At 39.2% G+C, this 19348-nt stretch overlaps 1 protein-coding gene across 1 annotated transcript in view; it reads right to left on the bottom strand.

The window, feature by feature from the left end:
- Nucleotides 1–19348, bottom strand: part of LOC122810162 (B-cadherin-like) — a 140733-nt gene that overhangs the window by 58331 nt on the left and 63054 nt on the right. Inside the window, exons 3-4 of the mRNA XM_044081639.1 lie at nucleotides 13283–13501; nucleotides 4364–4497 (exon numbers count right to left, since the gene is read on the bottom strand). Coding sequence (XP_043937574.1) covers nucleotides 4364–4497; nucleotides 13283–13501 — 353 coding nt within the window. The remainder of the gene's footprint in view (nucleotides 1–4363; nucleotides 4498–13282; nucleotides 13502–19348) is intronic.

Raw genomic sequence — 19348 nt, 5'->3', positions numbered from 1 at the left:
CCATACCCAAAATACAGATCAATAAATTAGAACAGCTAGGTATTGATGTACTCTTGGTAAGATGAATAGCTGCATGACTTATAGACCATGGCAAGTATCATACAGCAAATGGACAGGTGAAATCCTTGGTTACAGTCAGGGTAACCCACAGGGCTCTGTCCTAGGCCCATACCTGTTTGGGGTGTACCCCAAGTTTGAGGGAGTCAGTTTTCTTTGCTGGCCTAAAGGCATAAACACTGTAAAAGAAAGTATAAATGTAACTTTCTGATGAGTGTTTCATCTCAGGTGTTCTATAGTCTGAATGCAGATGACCTGACAATGAGGAAAACTGATCACATCTGTTATGGCTAGAGCATGCCTGCAAAAGAACTTAACTAAATAAAGCATTTGGGTGTAACAGAATAATATGCTGATAACTACATCAAAAGCTAAGCATATGAAATGTGGAAAACATAGACTGCAGGGTGCCTACTTTATGCAGTACACAGAGGCTGAAACTGTGAATTCATTTAAGGACATAGGCCCTTGGGTCAATCCAGCTTTGAGTGTTTCTGATCATATCAGCTAATTGGTTAATGATAGTTGTTAAACTATAGGCTGTATAAAAATGTTTAAAGTCTAGAAAATCATAAATGATGAAACCATTGTTTGTAAGTGGGCCTATATTAGTTCACTGAAATTACATTTCAATGAACACCTAACCTACAGCAGAACTTTGCCCTTTTCTCCACTGTAGTGTGTTCTCGGAGTTGGTATATATAGTTAGGGGGGGTGTGGGGGGCACAGATCGAGGGAGTGTGGAGGTGAAGCTCACCCATTTTGAGTGGGTTCAATTTGCTTGGCTGTCGGTCCGTTGTGCTGTAGGGCAAATAGTTATTTCCCCTTGGTGAATTCAGTGAATCGCTGAAACGATTTTTGCTGAATTAGGGTAGATGATTAGGTGTTCACTGAAATGTGATTTTGGTGAATTAATATCGACCCTTATAAGTTACATTAGACCCAAAGTGAAGTATGGAATAATAATATGAAAACCTTATAAGAAAACTAATATTAACATATTTGAACTTGTTCAGTATCTCATACAGATATTTAAGAGGAAACCTTATTTATAGATATAGGCAACTACCTTTAGGACTGTTTGGGGATATCAAAGAAGAGTACAGAAGTATCAGATTACCTGTGTAGAAGACCATATAGGAATGAAAGTTGTACTAATTGTTTCTTAAGTGATAGCTGGAACAGACTACCAAACTATATTAAAGCAATCACTGCTTTATATATTTTAAGAACAACTTGAACAATTACTATGGGGAGTGACTGTTTTGGTATATTGTCAGGCTAGAAGGGCATTATAGCCCCTCACAGAAATATTGTATGTACATATGTACAGTATGCATGTAATAACACAGAAAAAACAGCTTGCCATCATCTGCCTTTATCAACTAAGCTCACGTTTTGATTGTTTAAGTATAACAGCACAAGTTGCCACATAGTCAGATCTTGGTTGTTCATATTCCTGTGTTTAGTGGGTGGTCCAATCTCACAGCCTCTCCGAGAAACACCAACAGGTTTTACAATGCTTGTCAGTCATCACTGTTTGTCTAAGTTGTACCAACATCACAGTGAGAATAGTCATATGAGGGTATTGGGGTGCAGGGATCGTGCCCTACAAAGAATGCTTATGTTCATGATTTATTTGATCCTATTATGACAAGATGGGTACATGGGCTCCAAATATGTGTACACGTGCTCACCATGAATGAATATTTGTTGCTGAGCTTTTGTGATACAAACTTTGATAAGGCAAGGAGACATTCTGGATCCAATAAAATATACGGCTTAAAAATAGGGAGGAAAAAGAGAAAGGAAGTGCTGTTGATACAGAAGAAAAGATGATATATGAGAACAAGCTTAAAAGAAAGAGAGGGAATTGAAAAAAAGACTAGATGATGGCAGAAAGCACAAGGATGACCAAAACATTTTGATAAATGAATAAAAGGTAAATAGATCATGACTTTCTAAAATTACTCCAAGCAACAAGTGACCTACAAGTTAGAATAATATACTGATGGTTATACATACAGAAAACGCTATGAGGGAAGGAAAAAATAACATGGGAAATGCTGGAGGTGCAGCCCAGAGAACATGGGATTAATCCACACACTGTAGGAATGTGTGTGGGAAAAGGTACGGAAATGGGCTGTTAAGGAATCTAAGCAATACAGGGCAGAAGCCCAAAAAGCAGATGGGAACTACATCTGGTCTGGACAGCAACCATGGATGAACATACAGAGAAAAAGCAAATGGTACTTCTGGCTGGGGAAGGGGGCTGTGCAACAGTGAACAGGAAGGGAGAAGGGAAAAGATAAAAGTATAATAGGCCTGAGGGAAATTGATATGAGCATTGTAAGTACGGTGATACAGGAGTTAAAAAATGGAGAGGACAGGGCTACAAAATGGGGAACAAAGAGTCTGCAGCTGTTAGGGTGTACAGCTGATAGAGTGTATAGGTCTTTATAACATAATGAATTTGTGAAAATCAATAAAAACTCTATCTCTTTACACATTTATTTTAGTCTCTCTTTTTTTATTAACTGTGGCCATGTTTTAACCCACTACTTGAATAAGTACAGAAAGTTTTTTTATTTCCTGTCTAAAAAGAGTTTCATGTCTTTTGGGAGCTTAATACAGACACATAACTAAACACACACTAACTTGCTTGAATGAACACACACAGACACGCAAATGCAGAAGCACACACACACACACACACACACACACACACACACACACACACACACACACACACACACACACACACACACACACGCACACACGCACACACATGCACACACGCATGCACGCACACACACACACACACACACACATGCACACACACACACTCTCACACACAGCTCTGTTACACTTAGCTGTAATCTTTGTATATGCCACAACTTAGATCCAAGAACACAAATCTACTCCTGCTGCACAAGCCTAAACATTCACCTGGGCAACTTATCGTCTCTTTCTCCCTAGCCAAAAAGTCAAATGTCCTCCCATTATTCCTCAGAACTATCCACGACCCTGTCACTTTTAAATCTTCGGTACACTCTTACCTCTCCACTGCCTGGAAAATGACTAGCTCCCTATCCTCTACTAACCCCCCCCCCCATCCTCTACTAACCCCCCCATGAAACTTCTGTTTTGTTTGCTGATAATACTAACCCCCCCCATGAAACTTCTGTTTTGTTTTGCTGATAAAACAATGACAATGTTTACCATTAGCTAACCTTTTATTTTTAAAACTTGATCTGTAAAATGTCTATATACAATATCAATTTCTGTACATGTTACATTGTGATTATAACTCATTATTTTAATTGTATAAGTCTTCTGAAGATTATACTATTTCTGTAATTTGTCCCCGGGCTTCCACTGAAAACGGGCTCAATATGGCCCAGTGGACTTCCCTGGTTAACAAACTACAAATAAATAAACAACTTCTGCCACAGGGATGAGTGGATAAATGTCATCAAAAGATGGCATGCACATTTCCCTCCTAGAAAAAAAAATAACTCACTCTCCTGAGTTAGACTGGAGCCATGGACATTTCTGGGGAAGATCACATGTCTAATTAGCCACTCCCCTGGTCTGTCACATTAGTATGTGAAGTCCCCAGAAAGACCATACTGTATGCTGTGGTAACCACCAGGGTAAAGCCACAGTGGGAGAGCTCTCTCTGAATCATAAAGGCTTATTGCCATACCTCTCATCCTCTTGGTTCAAGAAATCTGGACAGCATCCAACAAAATGGAGGGACAAAGGCTGAAAAATAGGGACGCATTATAAATATTGCTCTTATAAACTTAGAAAGTTACTAGAATAACAGGGTTGGTTTTAACATGCATTGTCTGAAAGATCTGAAGTCTGAAACTCACTTGTATGTCATTATTTAGTGACTTCAGTCCTCAGATCATCCTAGCGATTTGCCAGAAAACCACAAATTTTATGAGGAACAGGCCAAAAATAGGAGCCAAAAATCTGGACATTCTGCAAAAATCTGGACAGTTGAGAGGTATGGTTATTGCCACACAGAAACCTATGGGTTTAAGTATTCTGCACTGCAATAAAACTCTTTTGAATATCAGGGTTATATAGCAATATCAAGTAATTATACTGCAAAAAATACATTGCAAACAAAGTAAACAATGTGTGCATTTCTAATACTCAAATTGTTGTTTTGCTGTGTTTGACCCACTTAATAATCAAAGTAGCATTGTGGGTGTTATGCGTTGGGATACAGAAGGCTGTTAAGTTGGAAAGCATACAAAGGAAAGACAAACTCTTACAATCCACCACCTACCTGGTCTTCCTCTCCACCTCCCTCCTCATCGTAGTAGAAGATATTTGCTTGTCTGTCATCATCTGTCAAGAGGGGGTCCTTTAACTCCGTCTTCTTCCTCCTTTTTATGAACAGCAGCAGCAGCAGCAGTAGGACTAGAAAATAAAAGTAAGTTAGTCATGTGACCAAACAGAAAGCCCCGCCTCTTGTGTACTGTGCTGAGGAGCTCCTGAAAGGTGGTTAGGTAAATTATTAACAACAAGCATTGCTGTGTGCCTGAATCATTTGTCTTAAGGTGTCAAATGTAAGTCTATGATACTGCCCACGTGGGTATGGAACTTTATTCAAATGTAAGCCCACGATACTGCCCACGTGGGTATGGAACTTTATTCAAATGTAAGTCCACGATACTGCCCACGTGGGTATGGAACTTTATTCAAATGTAAGTCTATGATACTGCCCACGTGGGTATGGAACTTTATTCAAATGTAAGTCCACGATACTGCCCATGTGGGTATAGATCTTTAGTCAAATGTAAGTCCACGATACTGCCCACGTGGGTATGGAACTTTATTCAAATGCAAGTCTATGATACTGCCCACGTGGGTATGGAGCTTTATTCAAATGTAAGTCCATGATACTGCCCACATGGGTATGGAACTTTATTCAAATGTAAGTCCACGATACTGCCCATGTGGGTATGGAACTTTATTCAAATGTAAGTCCACGATACTGCCCACATGGGTATGGAACTTTATTCAAATGTAAGTCCACGATACTGCCCATGTGGGTATGGAACTTTATTCAAATGTAAGTCCACGATACTGCCCGTGTGAGTATGGAACTTCATCTGAGTTATGCACAGTTACTTCTTAAGCATTGCAAACAAGTAGAATATCTTGCCTTTGGAAAGCTTGCAAAAGTTCCTGAGACTGAGCTCTGTTGTAAGGGACAAACTTCTTTATACTCAAGCCCACAGGTGTGGATATGGAGCAGACAAAAAATGGAATGCAAGAGCAAAGAAAAAGAAAAAAATAGAATTAAAAATACTAGTATATCCAGTTAGGCATGATTCCATGTCTGCTGCCATAAATAATAAAAAAAACTGATTATTATTCAAAAATATGCACAGTAATTAGATGAAACAGCATTTGTATTGTAAATCCATAATTTGCACAGCAACATGTCTAGTAGAATAAACAAAACAAAACAAAAAAGAACATACATTCCTGCAGCTATAGCTATTAAATGTGAAAGATACAGCTGCTATATTCTCTACTCCAGTAAGCAGAGAAATGAAACACATGAAGAACAGAAAGAAAAAAAAAAACAGTATTACAAAATGTTTAAAAACAATTTAAACTCAAATGGGGATGTCAGGAAAGTGCAAGTATTCCTACATAACAATAGGATGAATGCACAATCCTGAGTTCCTAAAAGTGCAAAAACTGCATTTGATCTTATGTACTGTGTATGTGTTAGCATATACATGCCACATACATGCAAAGTACATTTTGTCAGCATATACATGCCCCATGCATGCACAGTACATTGTGTATATACATACCACATGCATGCACAGTACATGTGTTGAATATGCATACCACATGCATGTATATGCATGCACACTACATGTGTCAACACACATGCCACATGCGCAGTACATGTATTGGCATATACATACCACATGTATGCACAGTACATTGTGTCAGCCTACATATACCACATGCATGAGCATTACATGTCAGCATATACATGCCACATGCATGCACCTCACACATGCTAGCATATACAAACTACATGCATGCACAGGATATTTTTTCAGCATATACATGCCACATGTATGTCCAATACATTCTGTCAGCTTATACACTACACACACAAGCACAGTACAAGTGTTGGCATATAAATACCACCAGAATGTGCAGTACATTGTGTTGGCATGTGCATACTGCATGCACATACATACATATACCACATGCATGAGCATTACGTGTCAGCATATACATGCCACATGCATGCACCTCACATGTGCTAGCATATACAAACATCATGCATGCACAGGACATTATGTCAGCATATACATGCCACATGTATGTCCAATACATTCTGTCAGCTTATACATTACACACACAAGCACAGTACAAGTGTTGGCATATAAATACCACCTGAATGTGCAGTACATTGTGTTGGCATGTGCATACTGCATGCACATACATACATATACCACATGCATGAGCATTACGTGTCAGCATATACATGCCACATGCATGCACCTAACATGTGCTAGCATATACAAACATCATGCATGCACAGGACATTATGTCAGCATATACATGAACCTATGAACCTATGTATGTCCAATACATTCTGTCAGCTTATACATTACACACACAAGCACAGTACAAGTGTTGGCATATAAATACCACCTGAATATGCAGTACATTGTGTTGGCATGCGCATACTGCATGCACATGCATACATATACCACATGCATGAGCATTACGTGTCAGCATATACATGCCACATGCATGCACCTAACATGTGCTAGCATATACAAACATCATGCATGCACAGGACATTATGTCAGCATATACACAGACAGTACACTGTGTCAGCATATAAGTCACCCACATGTACAGTATATTCTGTAGGCATATACATGACATCTGTATAGTACTTGTGTTAGCATAAACATACCACATGCATATGCAGTACATTTTGTTGGCATATACATGCCACATGCATACACAATATTTGTGTAGGCATGTACATGCCACATGCATGCACAATACTTGTGTAGGCATATACATGCCACATGCATGCACAATATATGTGTTGGCATATACATGCCACATGCATGCACAATATGTGTGTTGGCATATACATGCCACATTCATACATAGTATATATTTTGGCATATACATACCACGTGCATGAGCAGTACATGTATTGGCATATACATACCACATGCATGTGCAGTACATGTGTTGGCTTATACATGCCACATGGATATGCAATATATGTATCGGCATATACATACTACATGAATGTGCAGTACATTGTGTTGGCATGTACATGCCACATGCATACATGGTTCATGTCTTAATGCATATATATCGCATGCAGTACATAAGGAAACTGTCCACAAGCACTTGAGATGAAGAAAAAAACACTTCTGAAACAAGGAGTTTGCAACTACAATACCATTGTTTATAAATATAAATCATTTATTTTCTTTTCTTTTTATTAGACAATGATATTGTACATTAGCAATAATTTTCTCCTGTGGTGTGGGTAATACATATTTACCTAAAATGTTTTTTTTGTATCATCATTCAGGCTTCACTATCATGATCAAACCGTGCCAGCCATGGACATAATTGTCCCAAATGCATGATGTTAGGGACACTATCAGCTTGGTAGCTCAGGTAATGATCGGTCCTTGCAAGTGATTGTGAAACACAGCTACTTAAATCTAAGAAAGTTTGTTACATTGTTAAGGTAGTCGAGAAAATTAAGCAAACCTTGCTCAGTGCCCTGACTCAAAAGGTAAATATTCACTTACAGAAATTGACTTTCTAGATGTTAAGATAGAAAGAGATGCATTATGTGTATTGACTACTTCACTCTATAGGAAACCAGTGAAGAAAAACAATTTTTTTACATAACAAAATTATTCATCGTACACATACTAAAAGAAATGTATTAAAAGGGCAGATTTATCGAATCATGAGGCTCTGTAACAATGATAGGTGATTGAATGAGGCACTACTCATGTTGAAAGAGGAATTTATAGAGAAAGATTATAAAGCACATGACATAGATAAGTCTATACAAGAGGCATGGAAGAATAGACTAGGGAGATGTAGACCATATTACTATAATAATGAGCATATATCGCTAATGAATATAAATGAAAATGTGGACAGTCTGCACATAAATAGTACGAGGAGAGCTGATAATAACATTCGTATGCCTTTGACTTTTTCGAGTAATATACAATTGGTATGTGATGTCATTAAGGAAAATTGGGGTATGCTTTCTATGGTTAAAGAGTTAGATGGAAAAATTAATGATTCACCTCTTTTTTGCTTTAAAAGGAATAAGTCACTAAAGGACCATTTATGTTATAGGGCATTAGATACCCACACATATAATGTATCAGCTAGACTAGGTACATATATTTGTAGGAGGTGTGCAGCCTGCCCCCATATCTATGTGGGTGGGAGGTTTGTACATTCAAGTACAGGATTTAATTTTGAGGCCACATTCTATGCGGATTGTCGTACCAACAATGCTGTTTATTTTGGTTTCTGCACAGAATGTTTTGCCTTTTATGTAGGAAAGACTAATCACCTGTTTAAAGACAGAATCTTAGAACATCTCAGAGATGCAAGAATGGAACAGAGACTAATGCATTAGCAATGCATGTTAAGAACAATGGTCCCTTGCATAAATTTAAGTTTTTTGTCTTACAGAAAGTATATAAGAGTGTGAGAGGGGGCAATTTTAACAACTATACTGAGGCAACAGTACAGTAATGGATTATTAGATTTCAAGCAGATAAGTCAAAAGGGCTTAATAGCATGGTGTCTTTAAAACCATTTTTAAAAAATAGAGCCTTGAAACATTGAATGTTTTATTCTCCCCCTATAATATTTATGCTTTAACACTATTCATTTTTTATGGTTGTCTATTGTTGAATATGTTATATTTTAAACATTTATTTATGTACTACTTTTTAGATATGCACATATGCCTTTAAAGAAGGTAATGACAGATGTAATGCTTTAATTAATGCTTTTCTGTGACTGGCATGTGAGATTTTTGAATTGTTTTAAATAAGTGCTTTCTATAGAGCTTTTTGTATCAGTCTGAGGAAGCAGAGTTGATCTGTGAAAGCGCTTCTGGTTTTTGTTTTTTGTTTTGTATTAAACGATTATTGTTGTCAGCCGTGTGTTACCAATGTTTATTTTTTCTGCATTATTTTCAAAACTTCCCTCCATTATTAAAGAAGAAAACACAAGATTGTCCAGGGAACAATATGAGCCTGTTTGTCTCATGATTGATATTTCTCTTGATAGTGGCAACATGCCTGATGTGTAGTGCAAGTTTGTTTCAGACGTGGTGGTGGTGGCGATATATTGGAATGGGAATCGATCATGTTAACATGTCTTATTTATATGTTGACAAAGGTTAAGGCGCTTAACAGTGATTTGAGCAACCATTTGTTCTGCATAGGAATTTGGAGGCCAAAGAGAATTGAATTTTCATGGTTAACAAACCTAGATTGTAAAAATGTTATGCTTATCAAAATGAACTGTACTATATTTCTTCACAATTAATTTGAGACCTTTCTAACCTTTCACGCATTGTTAACATAGTCTAACCCCTTGTGAGTCAGTGGAATAACAAACAACACTCAATTTACAATAATCTGTAAATGTCAGTAATCATAGGCTAGAAATATTGGCTTGAAGTTCTGAGAATTAGATACCAAGTAGGAGATGGTCCAACAGCGAACTCTGTAGTATGCCACAGATAATATCAGCAGTAAGTGCTTTCCTTTCAGAAGTACCGCCTGCGACTCTAACCACGAGCTCTGTCAGACAACCAATTAGCTATCCACCACATAACATATGGCTTTAGATTCAGATGTATAGATCTTTCAATAATACTTGCATGTGGAATAGTGTCAAAGGCATTGGCCAGGTCCAGATATCCTGCACTTACTGTATAAATGCTGTCCACTAAATTAGTGACTTTTTCAAATAAATTAATAAGGTTAAAGAAAAGTGTCCTGTACTGGACAAAGCTTTATGAAGGCCCAGGGCTAACAGATTTTCCATGTTATGATTAATAAGATCTGAGATAGTATGTTCCGTAAGTACAATCCTGAGACCAGAAGGTCTGTTGTCATCACTGTCCATAGTTGGGTCACCCTCACGTAATGGCATTACAATGGCTGTTGTCCATCATGCTTTGGGAATGCAATCACTTTTAAAGAGGTTCCAAAGATTCATATAAGCCGTATTTAGTACCGATAATCAGATGACCTAGAGTGTAATATCAGAGTTCATAGATGATGTGGTTTTAGTTTCTTTCACTGTTGAGATTATTCACTCCATCATAATTATACAGCGTGGCTTTAACCGTGGAATCTGTGGGTTTGTTATAATTTTGTGTGGAGTAAAATTTACACTAGATTTGTCAGTTAGGATAATAACTATTTTCTTTTGGTTGGAGTGGGCAGTATTACTGTGGACTAGCTCTGTGCATTGCTTGCTGTTAGCTCTTAACTTTACAACATAATTAAACAAAGATTGGTAGTTATTTACAGTTTTAGTGGTTATTCTAAATTCATATTCAGCTTTGAGCTTCCTAATGCTGACCTTAAAGTCTTTATCAGTTTGCGTAACTGTTTGCTCTACTCACGTGTAAGAGGAGTGTAAATGAAACTTCATTTCAGTAGTTTCTCTTGTTATATACTTTTTGTATACAGATGTTTCAGCCATAGTAGTTTTTTGTTACGTTTCTCATTATATTTGGGACTGCCTTACCAATACAACAATTTAATTGGGAGTAGAAGTCAGAAGCAGAGGTGCTAGCATTATCAATGCAGTCTGTCATAGAAGGGTTACAGCAGAATTTACTTATGTCATCACTTCATTAAAAATGCCTGCTTGGAGAAGTTTCTAAACACAGAGGTATTTGCAAGGGACGTGCTTCCTGTTTTAAAGGAAAAAGTCACTTGTTTATAGTCTGATTAATGAAGAAAGATAATAAACATGGAGGTGTGCAAGAAGGGACCATATTTGTGAGGAGAAGTTCAAGAGTTTTTGGGCCTCTGGTAGGATGAATAACTATTTGTACAAGAGATATATAAGAAAACACTTCAAATAATAATTATAAAAACAACAAAAAGAGAAGGTCAGTGATGCCAAGGTGACAGAAGTGTGATAAATGCTGCTACTGTTGAGATATTTTTGTTGTTTGTATATATTTGTATGAGAGGGATGGCACTGATACCAATTCATCACTAGGCTGAATCAGGAGAGGCAGCACAGAAAGTCAGTAGTGAAAATGGACGTGGCTGTTCCTCTGTGACATGATTTGAAGATGGCCACATAAGGCATAGTGGGGTGCGGGCTGCATACATAAAAGCATACACAACAGAACATGGGCAGGGAAAGATTCTGTTCGAGAACAATAAGGTTTTGCCTGGAGGATGATACATAGACCTGGATTTCACATCTTTCTAAGTATATAGAAAGAGCACAAATAAGCAACAAAGGCAAACAAGGAGTGGAGCCTGTGACATATGCCAGAAATCAGTAGGCACTGAAAAAGTTCAGCATGGTGGTAATAAGGGAGGTATAATGCCTTATACAAGAATCCTTCAAAAGCATTAAGTATATTATCCATAGGACGAGGAGAACATTTTCATTTAAACATAGCAAATTGTCTGAAATGGCATCAGTCAGTCTAGAATATGAGTCAGTATAAAGAAGTACTTGTTAATCAAGAGGGTGGTGTGAGGGTGGTATAATCTCAGAGAGGAGAGAGTTGCAGGTGTTACTGAAGATGTAAAAATGCATACTTTAAGTAAGGCTATTGCAATGGCAAAATAAATCAATATGTGTCGCCATTGTGTGAAAACTAAACTCACTAGGAGGTTCCAGAAGGAGAAACACACAATCCCAAGCAGTAATTCCACGCTGGATTCCACAGAAAAATTTGCAGGTGTTCTCAGGCCATGGCAATGCAAGTAACTGAAGTACCTGACCCCCAATTCTAAACCAGGAATATGATTCCCTACATTATAACGCCCTAAAGTGTTTAACTGGTGTTGAGTGCCTGTGTGCGAGAAGTACTGCTGTAGAAATTACATAGTGGTAAGCCTAAATATTTGTAAAGCTACTTCCCATATACAGGTGAAGCTACTCTCAGGAGCAGAGGAGTGTATATGCTCTGTCCCCTTCATATACAAGGGAGAGTTCCAAACTGGTCTTTGTTAACATCTTTGACCTGTGCTTATGCAGTGCAGACCTACAGCATGCAGCCAAAGTGTTTGATGTTATAAGAATGCATACATACAGAGAGTTTTTTGTCATGGCTGTGTAGATATTGCCAACATACTGGTAACCAGCCAGCTTTGGGGAATGTCAGTTCCTCCTGTATTTCTACTGGTACTACAGGCAGGCTACGTACCTGCAGTTCCAGTCCTGACATACACGTGGATCTGTGGGTACTACTGGCTTTGGTTAAACGTGGCAGTTAAACCGAGGGCTTAGTGGTCACCAGATTATGGAAATAATAAGTAATGAGACACATTTAAATGGATGAATTTCATTATCTGTTACTTGCATGAGGTACTTCTCACTCCTTGAAATGATGACGTGCTGGGGGGGGGTAGAAGTATAATTCAGTATCAGGGTAGTAAGACTGGGCAACAGAGATCTCCCACTATGTTACCTCTGCTGTTTTGGAATTTGAAAAAGTATACAGCTAAGGCATATTAAATATATTACTAATCCCCTTTTACTGGCATGACATTTTTATGTTAAACCACTATTGGTCACATCAAATATATACCTGCAGACCTTTCTCAAATAATATTACATTAATCAAAATTTAATTTTTAAGTAATTTTGTTTTTCTTGATTTTATTTTGGCATTGTATAAGACTTTTGCACACAAGCAACTCAAGACACAAATAAATGAAAAGAAGAAGCAGGACCTTGGACAGAAGCACACACACACACACACACACACACACACACACACACACACACACACACACACACACACACACACACACACACACACACACACACACACACACACACACACAAACACACACACACAAAAACACACACACACAAACACACACACACACACACACCAGACTGCTGCTTGTTGTGTACTCTTACTTACTCAGCAGCACAAGGATTGAACCCAGAATCATCAGGATGATTGGCAGGCCCACAGCTTTCACGTTTTTGCCCTGGCAGTGGATGTCATCTCCGTGGCACTCACATACTTCTACTTCAACAATGGTGTCTTGCTGTATTCCACCGCTATCTGTCAGCCTTAAGTAAATCTGATGTAACCCAGGGTCCAGTTTTTTAATGGAGGCTACAGACAAAACATTACCTGTGGAAAACACACAAGTCAGTTGTATAATAGCTAATTTCAAGGAAAAAGTTATGCCAAGTATATTAATCACACAATGGAAATTTGTACTTTTTTCATGACATCAGCCTGATTTTTTAACAGTCATGGATCCCAGCTGTTCCATTTTACTTTCTTTTCCTGACTATTTCAGCATCTCACATAACTCCATGGGGCAATACATTCTTAGTTTATTGTGAACTATCTCTTAGTTCAGGGTAGCAGAAAGTGAAAGCTGCTTTTAATTTGGCTGTCATAGTTTCAGTATTTTTTTGAATTTGTGACTAAAATCTCTCCCTGTACTTCACATATGTGGACCACAGTGTGCAATGCCACTATGTGATATTATGACCAGCATACAGTGTGCTTTGACATGCATGTCTGCACTGACTCATGAGATGTGTGGCCCAGGCACCCCTGGTTAATACTTGGAGTTCCTCCCATTGCGCCTGTCAGGAATCTCTCCTATTCTGGGAGTCTCATATCCACCCCCTTGTGCAGGCAGGGCACCATTGCCTGCCATACCTAGATGGCACATCCAGGACCTCATTCCACTGCATGAAACTGAGTCACTCGGACATCTTTACCACAGAGCTGACCACTGGGCACCTACCTTTGCACACCATTTATAGTCTTTAAAAACTGAGTGGATAATGTGTTTTAAGCTTTTCAGTATTTCCAGACATACCATTTGGGAGATACTTCACCTTTGTATTTTGTGTCCTCAGAACAGATTTTATTTATTTAAGTTTAATGATGTCTGTTGTCACTGCAGATGATAACAGTTGTAAGTTTTCTTGGTATTTATCCCCCTCTTGTGTTATTATAGCATTCCATATCAGGTTTATGCTACTTCTGTATTTGGAAGGAATAAACAATATATAACCAATAATATAACTTTAATAAATCAAACTCAGAGTGCTAGTTTACACACATCTCAAATATATGATTCATGCAGACCCCTGTTTTGTTTCTAATGAACACTGCGACGTCACGCATCCTAGAATGCTGATCCTACTTTTACTTACTCTTTTACTAGGAACAAAACTGATGATACAGCTCTGTGCAGTGAACAAACAGACACTGAATGCATTGATGATACGACTCTGTGCAGTGAACAAACAGACACTGAATGCATTGATGATACGACTCTGTGCAGTGAACAAACAGACACTGAATGCATTGATGATATGACTCCGTGCAGTTTACAATGAGACACTGAATGCATTTGATGTTTGAAAAGTCCTCCCCCTTGAGAAAATTAACTTACACTGAAGTGCTAAGACGTCGGACTGCATCATCTATAATGGGTGATGGGGTCTTCACTCACGCATATGTCACTGTGGGGTCCCTGCTGCTTAGAAGAAAATGAATTGGCATTTGCTTGTATGTTTATTGCTCACTTGCATTTACATTGATGTTGTATAGGATTGAAAATGAGTGAGTGTGGTCTATTGTCAGTGTACCTTGCAGAAAGGCCAAGACAGATTTTGCATTGCCTGTCAATGATTGCTCTTGTTTTGAGGTGCAATGACCTAGGATAAAAAAATTAAGTAAGGAGTGTTTTCTGTGGGAAAGTTTACTACCCCACATGTGGAATGCAGGATGTAAGCCCCCTACAAAGTTTTTTTTTCTTAATTTGGTATTGTACTAGCTGATAAAGTCACAAGCTAAGTATGTGCACTGTGAACATGTGTGTCCTCCTGTCGTCATTTATGAACTTTCTTGATTGAGACAGTCTGAAGCAAGATCGTCAATGCAGAGCAGATGTAATGGAGCCTTATGTTTGTTACATAACTGTACTCACCTCAACTATACTGGGAATAGTGAACACTTTATTGTGCTGCTCAGTGTTTGATGTATGCAACCTGTTTCTCTTTCTATATCATTAAATCATTTTTAATCATGGTTTTATTTTCTCCTTCCACAGTATGTGTATGGATCTTGTATTGCACATTGCATTTTGAGTGATACATTTTGTAATTCCCAATCATTTTCTTACTGATCGACATACTTGTAGGTATGAACTCAGCCTGTTTTTTTTCTGAGAAAGGGCCCCACCCTCTGTTAGAACACCCAGTTAACAAACGGAATGCATTGAATGAATAAATATGCAAGCAACCACGTCTCGTGCACTGCTTAGGAGCAAACATTAGTGCCGCAGAACAAATATCAAGAAGAGAGCAGGCCAGAGAAATACTTGCGTATTACAGGTTTAGAATAATACTGCGTCATCGAGGAACATTTTGTTGACCTGAAGAGAAATGCACAAGTCTTTCATCAGCTGGGTCATCTGTTCACAGAATGACAAAGACGTTGTTTAAAGTAGTTATACGAGGATGTCCACGCATAATTCCCTGACTTCCAGTTATAACAAAATTTCAACCCAGTACATGTAATTAGGTAACATCAGTATGTCTTGAATATTATCTCAGAACAACCAGTTGACAATAGACTATAAAACACAAAGCTTTATTCAAAACATGTAGAACTGATAAGTGTGTGATCTGAAAAAGTGCCTTGTGGGCGTCAAAGTGCTTATCTTTTTTACTTGTTTTGAATAAAGTTTGTGCTTTATACTCTGCTTTGTTGACTGGTTATTCTGAGAGAATATTCAGCTTCTGTTTCATGTTTGACCAGTCTTGTCCGATATTTCGATATTTGCTTATTCTCTTTATTTATGTCAGTTTGTCTTCCAGAAAGAAAATGTAGGTAAATGAGGCATTGGGAAGCAGCTGCAAGTGTAATTACAGTCATACACAGAGATGTTCTTCTCACTTGTTCTCCAAGCTACAAGGAGCTGCAACTGCCATGGTATGAATAGCTCTCAATTGTCCAGATTTTCACAGAATGTCAGGATTTTTGCCTCATATTTTGGATCTGCTCCTCATAAAAGTTGTGTTTTTCTGGCAAACCACTGAGGATTGAAGTCACCAACTAATGATGAACATTTGAGTTTCAGTCTTTATATATCCTTTAGAAAATGTGAGATAACACAAAACGTGTTATTCCAGCAACTTTCTAAGCTTATAAGAGCAATATTTAAACTCTGTCCTTATTTTTTGGGTCTTTGCCCCCTCATTATTTTAGGCTTTTTACAGATTTCTTGCACTAATAGGTTGAGAGTGGGAGTAAGATTTGGCAAACTAGTGAGAGGTAAAAGTGCTCTGTAATACCAGTGGTGGCCATGTAGATGTGGCCAGTCTTAGCTCCGTGATACCAGTGGTGGGCATGTAGTTGTGGCCAGTCTTAACTCGGTCATACCAGTGGTGGCCATGTAGATGTGGCCAGTCTTAGCTCCGTGATACCAGTGGTGGCCATGTAGATGTGGCCAGTCTTAGCTCCATGATACCAGTGGTGGCCATGTAGATGTGGCCAGTCTTAGCTCTGTGATACCAGTGGTGGCCATGTAGATGTGGCCAGTCTTATACCTCTGCTCATGACCACTTGTTCATCTGACAGGGCAAATGTTAAGACATTAAAAAAAGAATGCACCTCTGTTGATCTAGAGAGATTTATCATTAGACACAGGGAATCATAAAAAAATACAAGGCAAATGGGCCCAGTGGCCATTTACGGCTTGTCAGTACCTCCCTTAGACCTTGCCTGGATTTTCAAGGAGGAATAAATTATTCATATCAGGTGAATTTTTTGATATCCATCCAATTGTCTAACCCTTTTTTGAAGGAAGAAAGTGTTTTTCATCTCTTAATTTAGAAAAGAAGTTTGTTCCAGTGAGGGTGTAAGCACTGCATGACAAATATGTCTCTACCGTGTTTTGTTTATTTGCCGAAGCAAGCTAAGCACCATGGTTCTAGTGTTTGTGGAACTATCTGATTTGTGGAGACATAAGAGATTGTGGATTATTGGATCCCAAATGGCCTGAAATGCAAGGTACAGATAACCTCTATGGAGTCTATAGGACACTGAATAAAGGAACATTGCTTTCAGGTTCTCATGCTCTTGTTTTTTAAGCCTGCAATATTTTTATTTAGGACACTCTAGAGTCGTTCCAGTTTCTTGATATGCCTAAGATGCATCCTAAGAGGAGCACTGTATTCTATAAATGGTCTGATCAATGTTGAATATATAGGGGTAAGAACTTCCTTAGCTCTAGATAAAATACTTTTTGCAATCAGCTGCACCAGGTAAAGAGATTTTCTAACCATTGTTACAGCATGGCAATCGGGAGGGGGGATTATCTACCCATGTTCCAGTGTCTCTCAACACATTTTCATTTTTATGTGGGATGCTGCTTGTATTATAAGATGGATGAAGGCATTCTTTATCAAATACAATGATGTTACACTTTTTATCATTTACTCTTATCCAGCTTTTTGAACACCACTGTTGACATTTATCAGTTCCAGTCAGAGCTGTGGTGTATCAGACGGGGGCTTGAGGATGACACCAAGTCTGCAGTTACCAGCCTAAGATTCCCATTTATGATTTTGAAGAGTTGTGAAGTAGATGCTCAGTATTAGGGTAAGAGCATGGACCCCTGAGGAATATCACTGCTCGCCTACATACTCATTGAGGGAACACACCTGCCACCCACACTACATGAGATCTGTCCCTCAGCTGATTTGCTATCTGCCTAAGTATGCTGGAGTTTGTTTGGAGCACACTCAACATATTTGTTACGCTAGCATGTGGTATGGTGCAAAAAGTCTTAGTCATGCTGAGGTATGCTGTAAGGACAGTGGCATGCTGAGGTATGGCGCAAGGACAGCAGCATGCTGAGGTATGCTGTAAGGACAGCAGCAAACTGCGGTACGCCATAAGGACAGTGGCATGCTGAGGTACAGCGCAAGGACAGCAACATGCTGAGGTACGCTGTAAGGACAGCAGCGTGCTGAGGTATGCTGTGATGTACGCTGTAAGGACAGCAGCACACTGAGGTATGCTGTAAGGACAGTGGCATGCTGAGGTATGTTGTAAGGACAGAGGCATGCTGAGGTACACTGTAAGGACAGTAGCACGCTGAGGTATGCTGTAAGGACAGCGGCATGCTGAGGTATGCTGTAAGGACAGCAGCATGCTGAGGTATGCTGTAAGGACAGTGGCATGCTGAGGTATGCTGTAAGGACAGCAGCATGCTGAGGTATGCTGTAAGGACAGTGGCATGCTGAGGTATGTTGTAAGGACAGCAGCATGCTGAGGTATGCAGTAAGGACAGCAGCATGCTGAGGTATGCAGTAAGGACAGCAGCATGCTGAGGTATGCTGTAAGGACAGCGGCATGCTGTGGTATGCTGTAAGGATAGTAGCATGCTGAGGTACACTGTAAGGACAGCAGCACACTGAGGTACACTGTAAGGACAGCTGCATGCTGAGGTATGCTGTAAGGACAGTGGCATGCTGAGGTACGCTGTAAGGACAGCGGCATGCTGAGGTATGCTGTAAGGACAGCAGCACGCTAAGGTACACTAAGGACAGCAGCATGCTGAGGTATGCTGTAAGGACAGCGGTATGCTGAGGTATGCTGTAAGGACAGCAGCATGCTAAGGTACATTGTAAGGACAGCAGCATGCTGAGGTACGCTATGATGACAGCAGCACACTGAGGTACGCAGTAAGGACAGCAGCACGCTGAGGTATGCTGTAAGGACAGTGGTATGCTGAGGTACGCTGTAAGGACAGCAGCATGCTAAGGTACACTGTAAGGACAGTAGCATGCTGAGGTACTCTGTAAGGAAAGCAGCACACTGAGGTACTCTGTAAGGACAGCAGCATGTTGAGGTACACTGTAAGGACATGCTGATGTACGCTGTAAGGACAGCAGCATGCTGAGGTATGCTGTAAAGACAGCGGCATGCTGAGGTATGTTG

The sequence above is a fragment of the Protopterus annectens genome, chromosome 8.part1 (assembly GCF_019279795.1).
Source record: "Protopterus annectens isolate FY-2018-M chromosome 8.part1, PAN1.0, whole genome shotgun sequence".
Classification (NCBI taxonomy): domain Eukaryota; kingdom Metazoa; phylum Chordata; order Ceratodontiformes; family Protopteridae; genus Protopterus; species Protopterus annectens.
This window is presented reverse-complemented; position numbering and strand designations above follow the sequence as displayed.